This window comes from Nerophis ophidion, linkage group LG01 (assembly GCF_033978795.1).
Source record: "Nerophis ophidion isolate RoL-2023_Sa linkage group LG01, RoL_Noph_v1.0, whole genome shotgun sequence".
Classification (NCBI taxonomy): Eukaryota; Metazoa; Chordata; class Actinopteri; order Syngnathiformes; family Syngnathidae; genus Nerophis; species Nerophis ophidion.
Window position 1 is genome coordinate 25,449,569 of NC_084611.1, and position 12,742 is coordinate 25,462,310.

The window sequence follows — 12,742 nt, forward strand, 5'->3', positions numbered from 1 at the left end:
GCCACTAGGAGATAGGGTGAGAAGCTCTGCCATCCGGGAGGAACTCAAAGTAAAGCCGCTGCTCTTCCATATCGAGAGGAGCCAAATGAGGTGGTTCGGGCTTCTGGTCTGGATGCCACCCGAACGCCTTCCTAGGGAGGTGTTTTGGGCACGTCCGACCAGTAGGAGGCCAAGGGGAAGACCCAGGACACGTTGGGAGGACTATGTCTCCCGGCTGGCCTGGGAACGCCTCGGGATTCCCCAGGAAGAGCTGGACGAAGTGGCTGGGGAGAGGAGCGTCTGGGCTTCACTGCTTAGGCTGCTGCCCCCGCGACCCGACCTCGGATAAGCGGAAGAAGATGGATGGATAGATGTATGTATGTTTAGATTCAACATTTAGGTTTAGATTACAACATTAAGATGTATGTTACCATTTAGATTTAAGATCAACATCAATACCCATCAATTTTTTGAGACACTTTGAGTCTCTGGTGACACTGGTAGCCACATCTCTCCATTGGTGTACATGGGAGTGACAGGAAGAAAAACATGTCTCACCTAAAGAGAAATTGTTTGGCACCACCTGTTAATTTGTATTAGTAAATCCACTCTTAAAGTGTTCTATAATTGCAAAAACTGGTTTTTACTCACCCTATAATGCTATCTGACACCCCTGAGAAGCTCAAGGCAGACACACTTTTAGTTCTGTGAGTCTTTGTTAGTCCATCGGTTATTTACACTGGAACTGAGGACTTCCCACTAGCAACTGCATCTTTGGTGGCAGCAACTGTCAAATCTGGCTTGGAAGAAAGCAATAATTAAAAAAAAAAAAAAAAAAAAAATGCAGAGTGGACATGCAGATGCACAAATTCAGACACTCACCTTTTTGCTCAAGATCCAAGAGTTGTGTCACAAAAGTTTACTTCAGAAAAAAAATAATGCTTGCATTGTATTGGTACTAATTTGGAGGTGTGATAAGAGTTGCTCTATACTTTAACACGTGGGTATCAAACTCTGGCCTGCGGGCCAAATTTGGCCCGCCATGTAATTTTATTTGGCCCTGGAGGCAATATCAAATTAACATTAGAGCTGGCCCACCGGTATTATACAGAGGCGGTTCCGCTGTAACACCGCATTCACCGCTATTGCTCATACTTGCCAACCCTCCCGATTTTCCCGGGAGACTCCCGAAGTTCAGTGCCCCTCCCGAAAATCTCCCTGGGCAACCATTCTCGTGAATATCTCCCAATTTCCACCCGGACAACAATATTGGGGGCCGTGCCTTAAAGGCAATGCCTTTAACGTTCTCTACAACCTGTCGTCACGTCCGCTTATCCTCCATACAAACAGCGTGCCGGCCAAGCCTCATGATATAAGCAGCTTGTACACACTCATAAGTGAATGAAAATCATACTTAGTCAACAGCTATACAGGTCACACTGAGGGTGGCCGTATAAACAACTTTAACACTGTTACAAATATGCTCCACACTGTGAACCCACACCAAACAAGAATGACAAACACATTTCGGGAGAACATCCGCACCGTAACACAACAGAACAAATAACCAGACCCCCTTGCAGCACTAACTCTTCCGGGACGCTACAATACACGCTACCACCTAAAAGGTTAATTTGTTCAACCTTGGCCCGCGGCTTTGTTCAGTTTAAAATTTTGCCCCTCTCTGTATTTGAGTTTGACACCCCTGCTTTAACACATAAGTATGGATGTAGATGTCGGGACAAAAACGAGTAATTCAGAGCGTCCATCTTTATCGCCAGCAGTCTAGGCTGGACTTAAATAATGAGCCTACAATACCAGCATCTTGGGATTTCACCTTCACCACATCCACTCTCTTAAGCCTCTTCTACACTAAGGTTATCCAGGGTAAATCCCACCTAAACTTATCCTTGTCCACACACACACACAATGGTCATTTAACTCCCCCCTAGTATGCATGCGGGGAAAATGCAAACGTTACAGTCACCTCCAGTGTTGCTCTGTGTGCAAGTTCTTAAATTAAATTGAACTTATCTGAACAATATTCAGTGTTGTGTTATTTTGTTGAACTGGAATCCAGTGTGCTGTGGGGCCCTATTGTAGTGAATCACACCAGAGCCATCATAAATTAATCACATCTTTATTGGACACACGAAGGTAAACAATGTGATAAAGAACATTTTACATCAATCAATCTAGGGATCTAGATATCTGGTCAAGACAGTCCTCACTCTTTTGCCTTCACCTTCATTGTCCATTAGTTTTTGGTGACTTTATATACTCTGGACCTAAACGTCTAGTCCGCGACATACATGGCGGACAATAACTGACAAAGTCTGCTTTGCCTGTCCAAATTAATTTGATGTTTTCCGTAGTCTTCCCTCGTCGGCCAGGTAATACAAAGCACACCCTACATTTTTTATCACATCCATGTGAGCCCGCATTCTCGTTGTATCTCCTTCGACAAATGGACAAAGTTTTTCGCTAAGTAGCTGACCGTGGTATTCAAAAGTTCTCTTGCCGTCTGAGAAGTGTTTTATCCGAAATAGCTGCAATTGCTTTCTCTTAAGGTATTCATATGTGATTTCCACAAGCGTCTGTACATGTAGAAGAAGGAGAAACACGGGCATGTCTGGATTACTCGCCTTCATATTTCTAGGGTTTACCTCTGAGTGGAAACCAGTTTTTATGAAGCTGGCTTTGGCGCGTTCTTTCTGACTTTACTTCCACTGTGGGGCGCGGTCTTTCTGACGTCACTTCCTCTCTGAACTCAGTTTGTAAATGATCAATTAGTCTATACAAAGCAAAGAGCCAGAGATTCAAGAAATATACGGCGCACTTACCCATGTAAAAAAAAATATCCAATGAGGGGAATCTTAAATGAAGAATTAGTGTGGCCGAAACGGGGCTTGGCCTAAATAATTATTTGTTTAGGGGGTTATCCGGCTTAGAGTGGACATAGCCTTAGTAGCAAAATCGCAGTTTGCATTTTAAAATGTATCCATCCATCCATTTTCTCCCGCTTGTCTCTTTCGAGGTCGCTGGAGCCTATCCCAGCTGCGTTTCGGGCGGAAGGCAGGATACACCCTGGATACCCTAGTGCAGTGGTTCTTAACCTGGGTTCAATCGAACCCTAGGGGTTCGGTGAGTCGGCCTCAGGGGTTCGGCGGAGCCAGTCAAGACACACCCGACTCATCCATACTTACCAACCTTGAGACCTCCGAATTCGGGAGATGGGGTGGGGAATGGAGGTGGCGGGTGTGGGGTAGTTGGCGGTAGCGGGGGTGTATATTGTAGATTCCGGAAGAGTTAGTGCTGCAACGGATTCTGGGTATTTGTTACGTTTTATGTTACAGTGCAGATGTTCTTACCAAATGTGTTTGTCATTCTTGTTTGGTTTGGGTTCACAGTGTGTCGCATATTTGTAACAGTGTTAAAGTTGTTTATATGGCCACCCTCAGTGTGACCTGTATGGCTGTTGACCAAGTATGCTTGAATTCACTTATGTGTGTGTAAAAGCCACATAAATGATGTGAATGTGCCGACACGCCGTTTGTATGGAGGAAAATCGGACGTGACGACAAGTTGTAGAGGACGCTAAAGGAGAATGGTTGCCCCGGGAGATTTTCGGGAGGGGCACTGGAATTCAGGATTCTCACAGAAAAATTGGGAGGGTTGGCAAGTATGGACTCATCATGTAAATAAAAACTTTTCCATATCGGGGTATCATGAATACGGCAACAGCAGAAGTCTCACTGATTTGCAGGTGTGTAATTTGTTGTGAGTTCATGCACGGTTCATTTTGTACATCGGGGAAAAAAAACATATAACTTTGTCTTGAATTTGAAAAACAAAAACAGTTTCATACACGGTGAATGCGTGTATGAAACTGGTGGGGTTCGGAACCTCCAACAAGGTTAAGAACCACTGCCCTATTGTGTGAATGTGAGTGTGAATGTTGTCTGTCTATCTGTGTTGGCCCTGCGATGAGGTGGCGACTTGTCCAGGGTGTACCCTGCCTTCTGCCCGAACGCAGCTGAGCTAGCTTCCAGCAACCCCCGCGTCCCCAAAAGGGACAAGCGGTAGAAAATGGATGGATGGAATTTTGTCTTAGAAGACAAATAAAATCACAAAAAATAAATTCAACGGAGAGAACACTTATTTAAGAAGCTTTATTGGCAAAACTTACATTCTTTCAACAGCCTGCAGATAAACATGTGACACACACAATCAAACTTCCTTTTAGTAAAGAAAAAAAGATGTATTGTTTTCAAAAGGGCTTGTGTGTTGTTTTTACAAATATCCTCTAAGCTGTCAGCCAAACACTACAAAAGTGTGCTGTGTATGTTTGTGAGATTGTGTGTGTTTTTTTTTTTTTTTTTAACAAAGATCAGGTCAGGGAATCCAATTGGCCTTGTACGATTTCAAGCTGCAAGAAAGAGGAAGTTTGAGTAAGAGGAAGTTGACATGTACACACACACAAGCACACGCACATAGAGAAATATGAACTGACCTTGTTGTAGAACTCAAGCAACTCCTGGTGGTTGAATTCAACAAATACATTTTCCTGAGCCTTGAGAAAGACATAAAGAGAGAGGTACAGAGAGAAGGAGAGAAAGAGAGACAGGGAGAGGGAGAGAAAACACATTAAAACGTCAAATGATGAGTAATAAGTGATTAGAGTGATGAGTTCTGCTTTCCCTAAAACCTTTCCCTGTTACAGAATTCACAAGGTTGCAATGTTAGCACTATAAAAGTTATCCTCTTCTATCACTCTCTGCCATTGCTAAATAGAAATATATTGCTCTGTAATTATTTATCTTACTTTTAATACAATTTGTACAACTTCCAAACTGTGTGATTATTGACTACCTTGCCAAGGTTTTCCCGGTCCCAAGAACGAGCAATAGAAGCTAAAGAAAATAAATATAATTTACAAATTGGTGTTGTCCCTTTGGAGAAGGGTCCCATTGATGGACAAAAGACTGGGGGCGGCGTAACGCAGTGGCAGAGTGGCCGTGCGCAACCCGAGGGCCCCTGGTTCAATCCCCAACTAGTACCAAACTCGTCACGTCCGTTGTGTCCTTGAGCAAGACACTTCACCCTTGCTCCTGATGGGTGCTGGTTAGCGCCTTGCATGGCAGCTCCCTCCATCAGTGTGTGAATGTGTGTGTGAATTGGTGAATGTGGAAGTAGTGTCAAAGCGCTTTGAGTACCTTGAAGGTAGAAAAGCGCTATACAAGTACAACCCATTTACCATTTATTATTTAAGTGAAAGGGTGACTTTAAACTTTACAGAGAACATAGGCCTCACTTGATAAAGTAAGCATGATTAAACCTTATGATGATTAACGTCAGAATTACTGCACATTGAATTCTGAAAATGTTCTCTGTGTTTGTTCAGACATCAGCCTGTAAGACCAGCATCATAATCGGAACACTTTTCTATTTTCCTGTTTTTTCTGGACATTATTTGGGGGAATCATAGACATTCTGAGTAAGCTGATGTTCTTCTAGTGCAGTGTTTTTCAACCACTATGCCCTGGGACACAAGCGTACCGTGAGATACAGTCTGGTGTGTTGTGGGAGATTATCTCATTTCACCTATTCGGGTTAAACATTTTTTGCAAACCAGTTATTATAGTCTGCAAATGATGTGTTGTTGTTGAGTGTCGGTGCTGTCTAGATATCGGCACCTACTCTTCCATATCAGTAGGTGGCAACCGGTAGCTAATATGTATATGTCGGAAACAGCAGGAGGCAGCGTGAAGGTAAAAAGGTGTCTAATATACATCCATTTTCTACCGCTTATTCCCTTTCGGGGTCGCGGGGGGCGCTGGCGCCTATCTCAGCTACAATCGGGCGGAAGGCAGGGTACACCCTGGACAAGTCGCCACCTCATAATACTTAAACCAAAAATAAACAAAAGATGAGTGCCCCTAAGAAAAGGCATTGAAGCTTAGGGAAGGCTGTGCAGAACGAAACTAAAACTGAACTGGCTACAAAGTAGACAAAAACAGAATGCTGGATGACAGCAAAGACGGCGTCCACAATGTAACAAAGTAGATGCGGGAAATATCGCTCAAAGGAAGACATGAAGCTGCTACAGGAAAATACCAAAAAAAGACACCAAAATAGGAGCGCAAGACAAGAACAAAAACACTACACACAGGAAAACAGCAAACAATTCAAAATAAGTCAGGGCGTGATGTGACAGGTCATGACAGTACACTTAATTTGAGACAAGAGCTATAGTGATGCATGTTTGGTTATGGTTTGAAGTCATATCCAACAATAGCGACAACAACTTTTTACTGTCAACTGAGTTTCGTTTTATTTATGATTTCTGCTGGTGGTGTGTGTCTTTGGATTTTTTCAACGCAAAAAATGTGCCTTGGCTCAAAAAGGTTGAAAAACACTGCTCTAGTGCACTGATGTCAGACTCCCAGCCTACAGGCCAAATCCTCCACTGTGAGAAGGTATATCATCCGGTCTGAATAGCAAATTTCAACAAAAAGAAACGTATACCAACTTAAGCAACTCTGCTGCAAATATTTCATATTACATTTATTTCATATACACTTTGTGTAATGCAATCAACACTGGAGGCCACAGTGGTACTAATAGATGCACTGCACTAAACATTCAAACTAATGTTGTAAGATTACCACAAACAACAATAATTTAACTGTACACGACACAACTTTAACTATTAAACCCTGTCTGTGCAAAATAACATTAAAAATGCATGATAATACTGTCAAAAGTTATAATTGCAATGACAACATGGCATGCTGGGAAGGTGAAACACTTGCTCGTCAGACGCATACTCAAGAGTTGCTAAACGTCTGGATTCTGGAGCTATACCCGGAAATTGCCCTTGTCTATCGACATCCCGACTGAAGCATCAAAAACCGACCTCAGTGTGTAAAGGATATCACCACAAGGGCTCAGGAACACTTCAGAAAACCACTGTTTGTTGCTACATCTGTAAGTGCAAGTTAAAACTATACTGTGCAAAGCGAAAGCCATTATTCAACAACACCCAGAAACGCCCAAGCTCATCTAAGCTGGAGTCATGCAAAGTGGAAAAGTGTTCTGTGGTGTGACGAGTCCACATTTCAAAATTGTTTTTGGAAACTGTGGACGTTGTGTCCTCTGGACCAAAGAGGAAAAGAACCATTCGGATTGTTATAGGCGTAAAAGTCAAAAGCCAGCATCTGTGATGGTATGGGGGTGTATTAGTGGCAAAGGCATGGGTAATTTACACATCTGTGAAGGCACCATTAATGCTGAAAGGTACATACAGGTTTTGGAGCAACATATGTTGCCATCCAAGCAACGTTATCATGGACGCCCCTGCTTTTATCAGCAAGACGATGCCAGGCCAAGTATTACAACAGCGTGGCTTCGTAGTAAAAGAGTGAGATTACTAGACTGGCCTGCCTGTAGTCCAGACCTGTCTCCCATTGAAAATGTGTGGTGTGTTATGAAGCGTAAAATACAACAACGGAGACCCTGGACTGTTGAACAACTTAAGCTGTACATCAAGAGAGAATGGGAGAGAATTCCACATGAAAAGCTTCAAAAATTGGTTCAGTGAGTGTTGTTAAAAGGAAAGGCCATGTAACACAATGGTAAAAATGTCCCTGTGCCAACTTTTTTTGCAATGTGTTGCTGCAATTAAATTCTAAAATAATGGTTATTTGCAAAAAAAAAAAAAAGTTTCTCAGTTCAAACATTTAAAATGTAGTTTTTGCAGTGTATTCAATTGAATAAGTTGAAAAGGATTTAGCAAATCATTATATTATGTTTTTATTTACGATTTACACAACGTGCAAACTTCACTGGTTTTTAGGTTTGTATATACTGCAAAATATTATAGCTTTTGTCCAGTTGTTGAGGAGGTGGTGGATCCACAATCTCTTTATTGAAAAAAGCCAAAACAACATCCACAGCCACCTCAACATGTACACAAGCAGCTCTCTCCCATAGTATCTCTCCCTCTGTTTTATCTATGCCCACCAGTCATGACACATCTAAGGACTCCCAGGTTGTCTCTATTGAAATCTAAAATAGAACTCTTCAAGCAGTAACTTACTAACACAAAATAGGTTCTTTACACAAATGCACATTTCCTCCAAACTTGTCATACTAAAAACTCCATGGACACAAGTGGAGATAAAAAAAAGACATAAAACACATAAAAACATTTTCTGGCTGCCGTGTCCAAGCCAAAAAGGCAAACACAGATTGACACATTCACTTCTGTATCTTTAGATTAGATTAGATTAGATTAGATAGTACTTTATTTATTCCGTCAGGAGAGTTCCTTAAGGAAAATTAAAATTTTCAGCACAATCCCATTCAAGATCAGACAAACATTACAGGGAGACAGAACAGGATCGCTGACGGGTCTGCCGGCTTCCAGCGCCCCTTACAAAAAAGATGAGATACAGGTAAACAAGGGGGGACGGGAGAAAAAAATAGAAGATCAAAATAAAAAATAAAAAATCAATTTAAAAAATCGGTCTTAGCCTGGGCCCTGGAGAGGGGGGTGCAAACTTTAAAACCGGTGTGCACTTACACAGAGTCTAGGAAATAACATGAATGTTTTATTTGTGTTATAAACCCCACGCACAAGCGTGAATGGGGGAGGAAAGGGTTTAATTTAACCTGACCTAAGTGTGTTTTAATATTTGGCCCCATGTGCAATTGAGATTGACACCACTACTCCCGTAAATTGTCGTAGTGACGTTCTAAAGTCGATGATCCTCTACTGATTTGGAGTTTTTAAAAATCTGCCATGGAAGACTAGGATCCAGAAATGCAGGGGTCGCCAACCCATCGATCACAATCGACCAATTGATCTTTCCGACTTAACTGCTCGATACCGAAAAGTTTAGGACAAATAAATGTAAGCTATTATGTCATCACTGCCATCGGGTCCCTGAAAAATGATCAACTGGCCTACCAACAGGCACGCATTTTAACCCCTTGAACACATTTGCACGCCTTGCTGCTCTTCAGACATATCCCGCTGTTGTCGACATTGCTGCCACACCTCACAAACGTGAGTTGCATGATGTACACATCCAAAAATAATAATAGTTTAGCTGTGGCAATGCATTAAGGCTGACTGTTGCAACACGTTGGACATTTTCCAGCATCTAACATCTGAGATTTCTCGTCAACCACGACAAACATTGCTCGCCAGAGATTGGGATGATAACGAGCCAAAATAAATGAGATGTGCTGATTTATTGTGGATACAAAACTAAGCACTTACATTTAAAACTGCAGTGATTCATGATAAAACAAGGCAGTCAGCGAAAGAAGAACTTCCCTGTTCGCCCGCTCTTAATCAAACACCACAAATCAGCCAGGGAAACAACTGCTGATTTTATGACTTCCGACGATGACGTGCAACATGTGACATGTGACTTGTACCCCCATATGTGATTATATAATGAACAAATATACTACAGTACTAAGACTGTAATGGCCACAAAAATCTGGCTTCTGCAGCAGGGTTGCCAAAATTCGGCCAAAGGGCCATCTGTGGGCCGTGACTCGCTTTTTATTGGCCCCAAAACACTGCAGAAACAAAATTAAACCAAACAACAGCAGCAAAAATGAGAAAAACAGTAACAGGTACTGTTGGTTCCTAATGAAGTCTCGGCTTGACGCTCTTACAGTATACTTACTCGATCTCCTGCTTTTAGCAGCACTGAAAAAAAAACTCCATACGCTCTTGTCCGTTTTGTTCAATATTTACTTGAAAACTCAAACATTATTCCAAGATGTAAAACGATAACGATGTAGAACGAAAAAGTGCGACAAACAGAAAAATATTACAAGTTATTAAATGAGAGGTAAAAAACTGCTTGTCTCCACTTTACTATACTCTTTGACATTTGGGATAAAGGCTATTTAAGTAAACTGTAATTGATTGATAATAATTGACTGCATTACCCAGTGTCCAAACTTTTCATCACACAGATTATTCCCTATTACAAGCGATTAATCAGTGTATTATAAAGCCATGATATACTTTTCAATATAATACAAGAAAAATGAAATAGTACATTTCAAATCAATCCCAGAAACACAAATTAAATTTAAGTGTGACTAATGAATTACTTTCAATCAATCAATCAATCAATCAATCAATGTTTTTTTATTTAGCCCTAAATCACAAGTGTCTTAAAGGGCTGCACAAGCCACAACGACATCCTCGGTTCAGATCCCACATGAGGGCAAGGAAAAACTCACAACCCAGTGGGATGTCAATGTGAATGACGATGAGAAAATGGATGGATGTTTGATCAAAACAAAGTCAATAGTACACAATAACTAAACAAAAGCAAAAACTACTATTCAATTCTTTTTTTAATCATTTATTTTTGCTCTCAAAGTCTTCCTGTGGCCAGGGAATTATTCTCTGAGTTTCTAAACATTAACAAAAACAAAAAAAAGAAGAATTTTGAGAAAATAAAAATATTGTTCTGTTTATTTTAGTATCGATCATTTTCTGATACTACCTTTAATATCGACATCACCAATTTATGATATCCTTTTCCTACCTTATCTTCTCTCCAGACTCTTATTAATCTATTTGTTAATTTTCCTGTGTTTAACTGATTACTTTGCGCTGCAATGTGGTTCCATCTATACATCTTAAACTTTACTGAACACTTATTTCTTGGTGTGGTTTCAAGACAGATTTGCATGCTTGCGCCAGGCTTGTTCTCAGTGTGTAACATGTTTAGCCTCTTCCTACAGTGATAATATTACTTGACAATGATACTTAAGATGCTAAGAAGAAATGCAGTTTATTTGCCGTAAAGGAAGTAATTATTATTAATTTAGGAGAGCGTCTCCACACTGTTTATGGATACACATTTATAGCTGCTAGCCGCTTGTCAGCCAAAGAGGATCCATGTTTGTGATTGGCAACAAAGGCATTAATTGACATATTATATATATATATATATATATATATATATATATGTATGTATGTATATGTATGTATGTATATATATATAATATGTGTGTGTGTGTTTGTGTGTCCGCGACCCCGAAAAGGACAAGCGGTAGCAAATGGATATCCATCCATCCATCCATCATCTTCCGCTTATCCGAGGTCGGGTCGCGGGGGCAACAGCCTAAGCAGGGAAACCCAGACTTCCCTCTCCCCAGCCACTTCGTCTAGCTCTTCCCGGGGGATCCCGAGGCGTTCCCAGGCCAGCCGGGAGACATAGTCTTCCCAACGTGTCCTGGGTCTTCCCCGTGGCCTCCTACCGGTTGGACGTGCCCTAAACACCTCCCTAGGGAGGCGTTCGGGTGGCATCCTGACCAGATGCCCGAACCACCTCATCTGGCTCCTCTCGATGTGAAGGAGCAGCGGCTTTACTTTGAGTCCCTCCCGGATGGCAGAGCCTCTCACCCTATCTCTAAGGGAGAGCCCCGCCACACGGCGGAGGAAACTCATTTCGGCCGCTTGTACCCGTGATCTTATCCTTTCGGTCATGACCCAAAGCTCATGACCATAGGTGAGCATGGGAACGTAGATCGACCGGTAAATTGAGAGCTTTGCCTTCCGGCTCAGCTCCTTCTTCACCACAACGGATCGGTACAACGTCTACATTACTGAAGACGCTGCACCGATCCGCCTGTCGATCTCACGATCCACTCTTCCCTCACTCGTGAATAAAAGACTCCTAGGTACTTGAACTCCTCCACTTGGGGCAGGGTCTCCTCCCCAACCCGGAGATGGCATTCCACCCTTTTCCGGGCAAGAACCATGGACTCGGACTTGGAGGTGCTGATTCTCATTCCGGTCGCTTCACACTCGGCTGCGAACCGATCCAGCGAGAGCTGAAGATCCCGGTCAGATGAAGCCATCAGGACCACATCATCTGCAAAAAGCAGAGACCTAATCCTGCGGTTACCAAACCGGAACCCCTCAACGCCTTGACTGCGCCTAGAAATTCTGTCCATAAAAGTTATGAACAGAATCGGTGACAAAGGACAGCCTTGGCGGAGTCCAACCCTCACTGGAAATGTGTTCGACTTACTGCCGGCAATGCGGACCAAGCTCTGGCACTGATCGTACAGAGAACGGACCGCCACAATAAGACAGTCCGATACCCCATACTCTCTGAGCACTCCCCACAGGACTTCCCGAGGGACACGGTCGAATGCCTTCTCCAAGTCCACAAAGCACATGTAGACTGGTTGGGCAAACTCCCATCCACCCGCAAGAACCCTGCTGAGAGTATAGAGCTGGTCCACAGTTCTACGACCAGGACGAAAACCACACTGTTCCTCCTGAATCCGAGGTTTGACTATCCGACGTAGCCTCCTCTCCAATACACCCGAATAAACCTTACCAGGAAGGCTGAGGATATATATATATATATATATATATATATATATATATATATATATATATATATATATATATATATATATATATATATATATATATATATATATATAATATGTATGTGTGTGTGTGACCACGAAAGGGACAAGCAGTAGAAAATGGATGGATACTGTATGTATCATCATCAGCCATTGTCACGTATATTATATATATATATATATATATATATATATATATATATATATATATATATATATATATGTGTATGGTGTGTGTGACCACGAAAGGGACAAGCAGTAGAAAATGGATGGATACTGTATATATCATCATCAGCCGTTGTCACGTATATATATATATATATATATATATATA

At 41.9% G+C, this 12,742-nt stretch overlaps 1 protein-coding gene across 1 annotated transcript in view; it reads right to left on the reverse strand.

Annotated features, from left to right (window-relative positions):
- Positions 1-4,136: 4,136 nt before the first annotated feature.
- The window catches only part of commd10 (COMM domain containing 10), a 115,369-nt gene continuing 106,763 nt past the window's right edge, over positions 4,137-12,742 (reverse strand). The window contains exons 6-7 of the mRNA XM_061899573.1: positions 4,493-4,552; positions 4,137-4,408 (exon numbers count right to left, since the gene is read on the reverse strand). Coding sequence (XP_061755557.1) covers positions 4,370-4,408; positions 4,493-4,552 — 99 coding nt within the window. The 3' untranslated portion in view covers positions 4,137-4,369. The remainder of the gene's footprint in view (positions 4,409-4,492; positions 4,553-12,742) is intronic.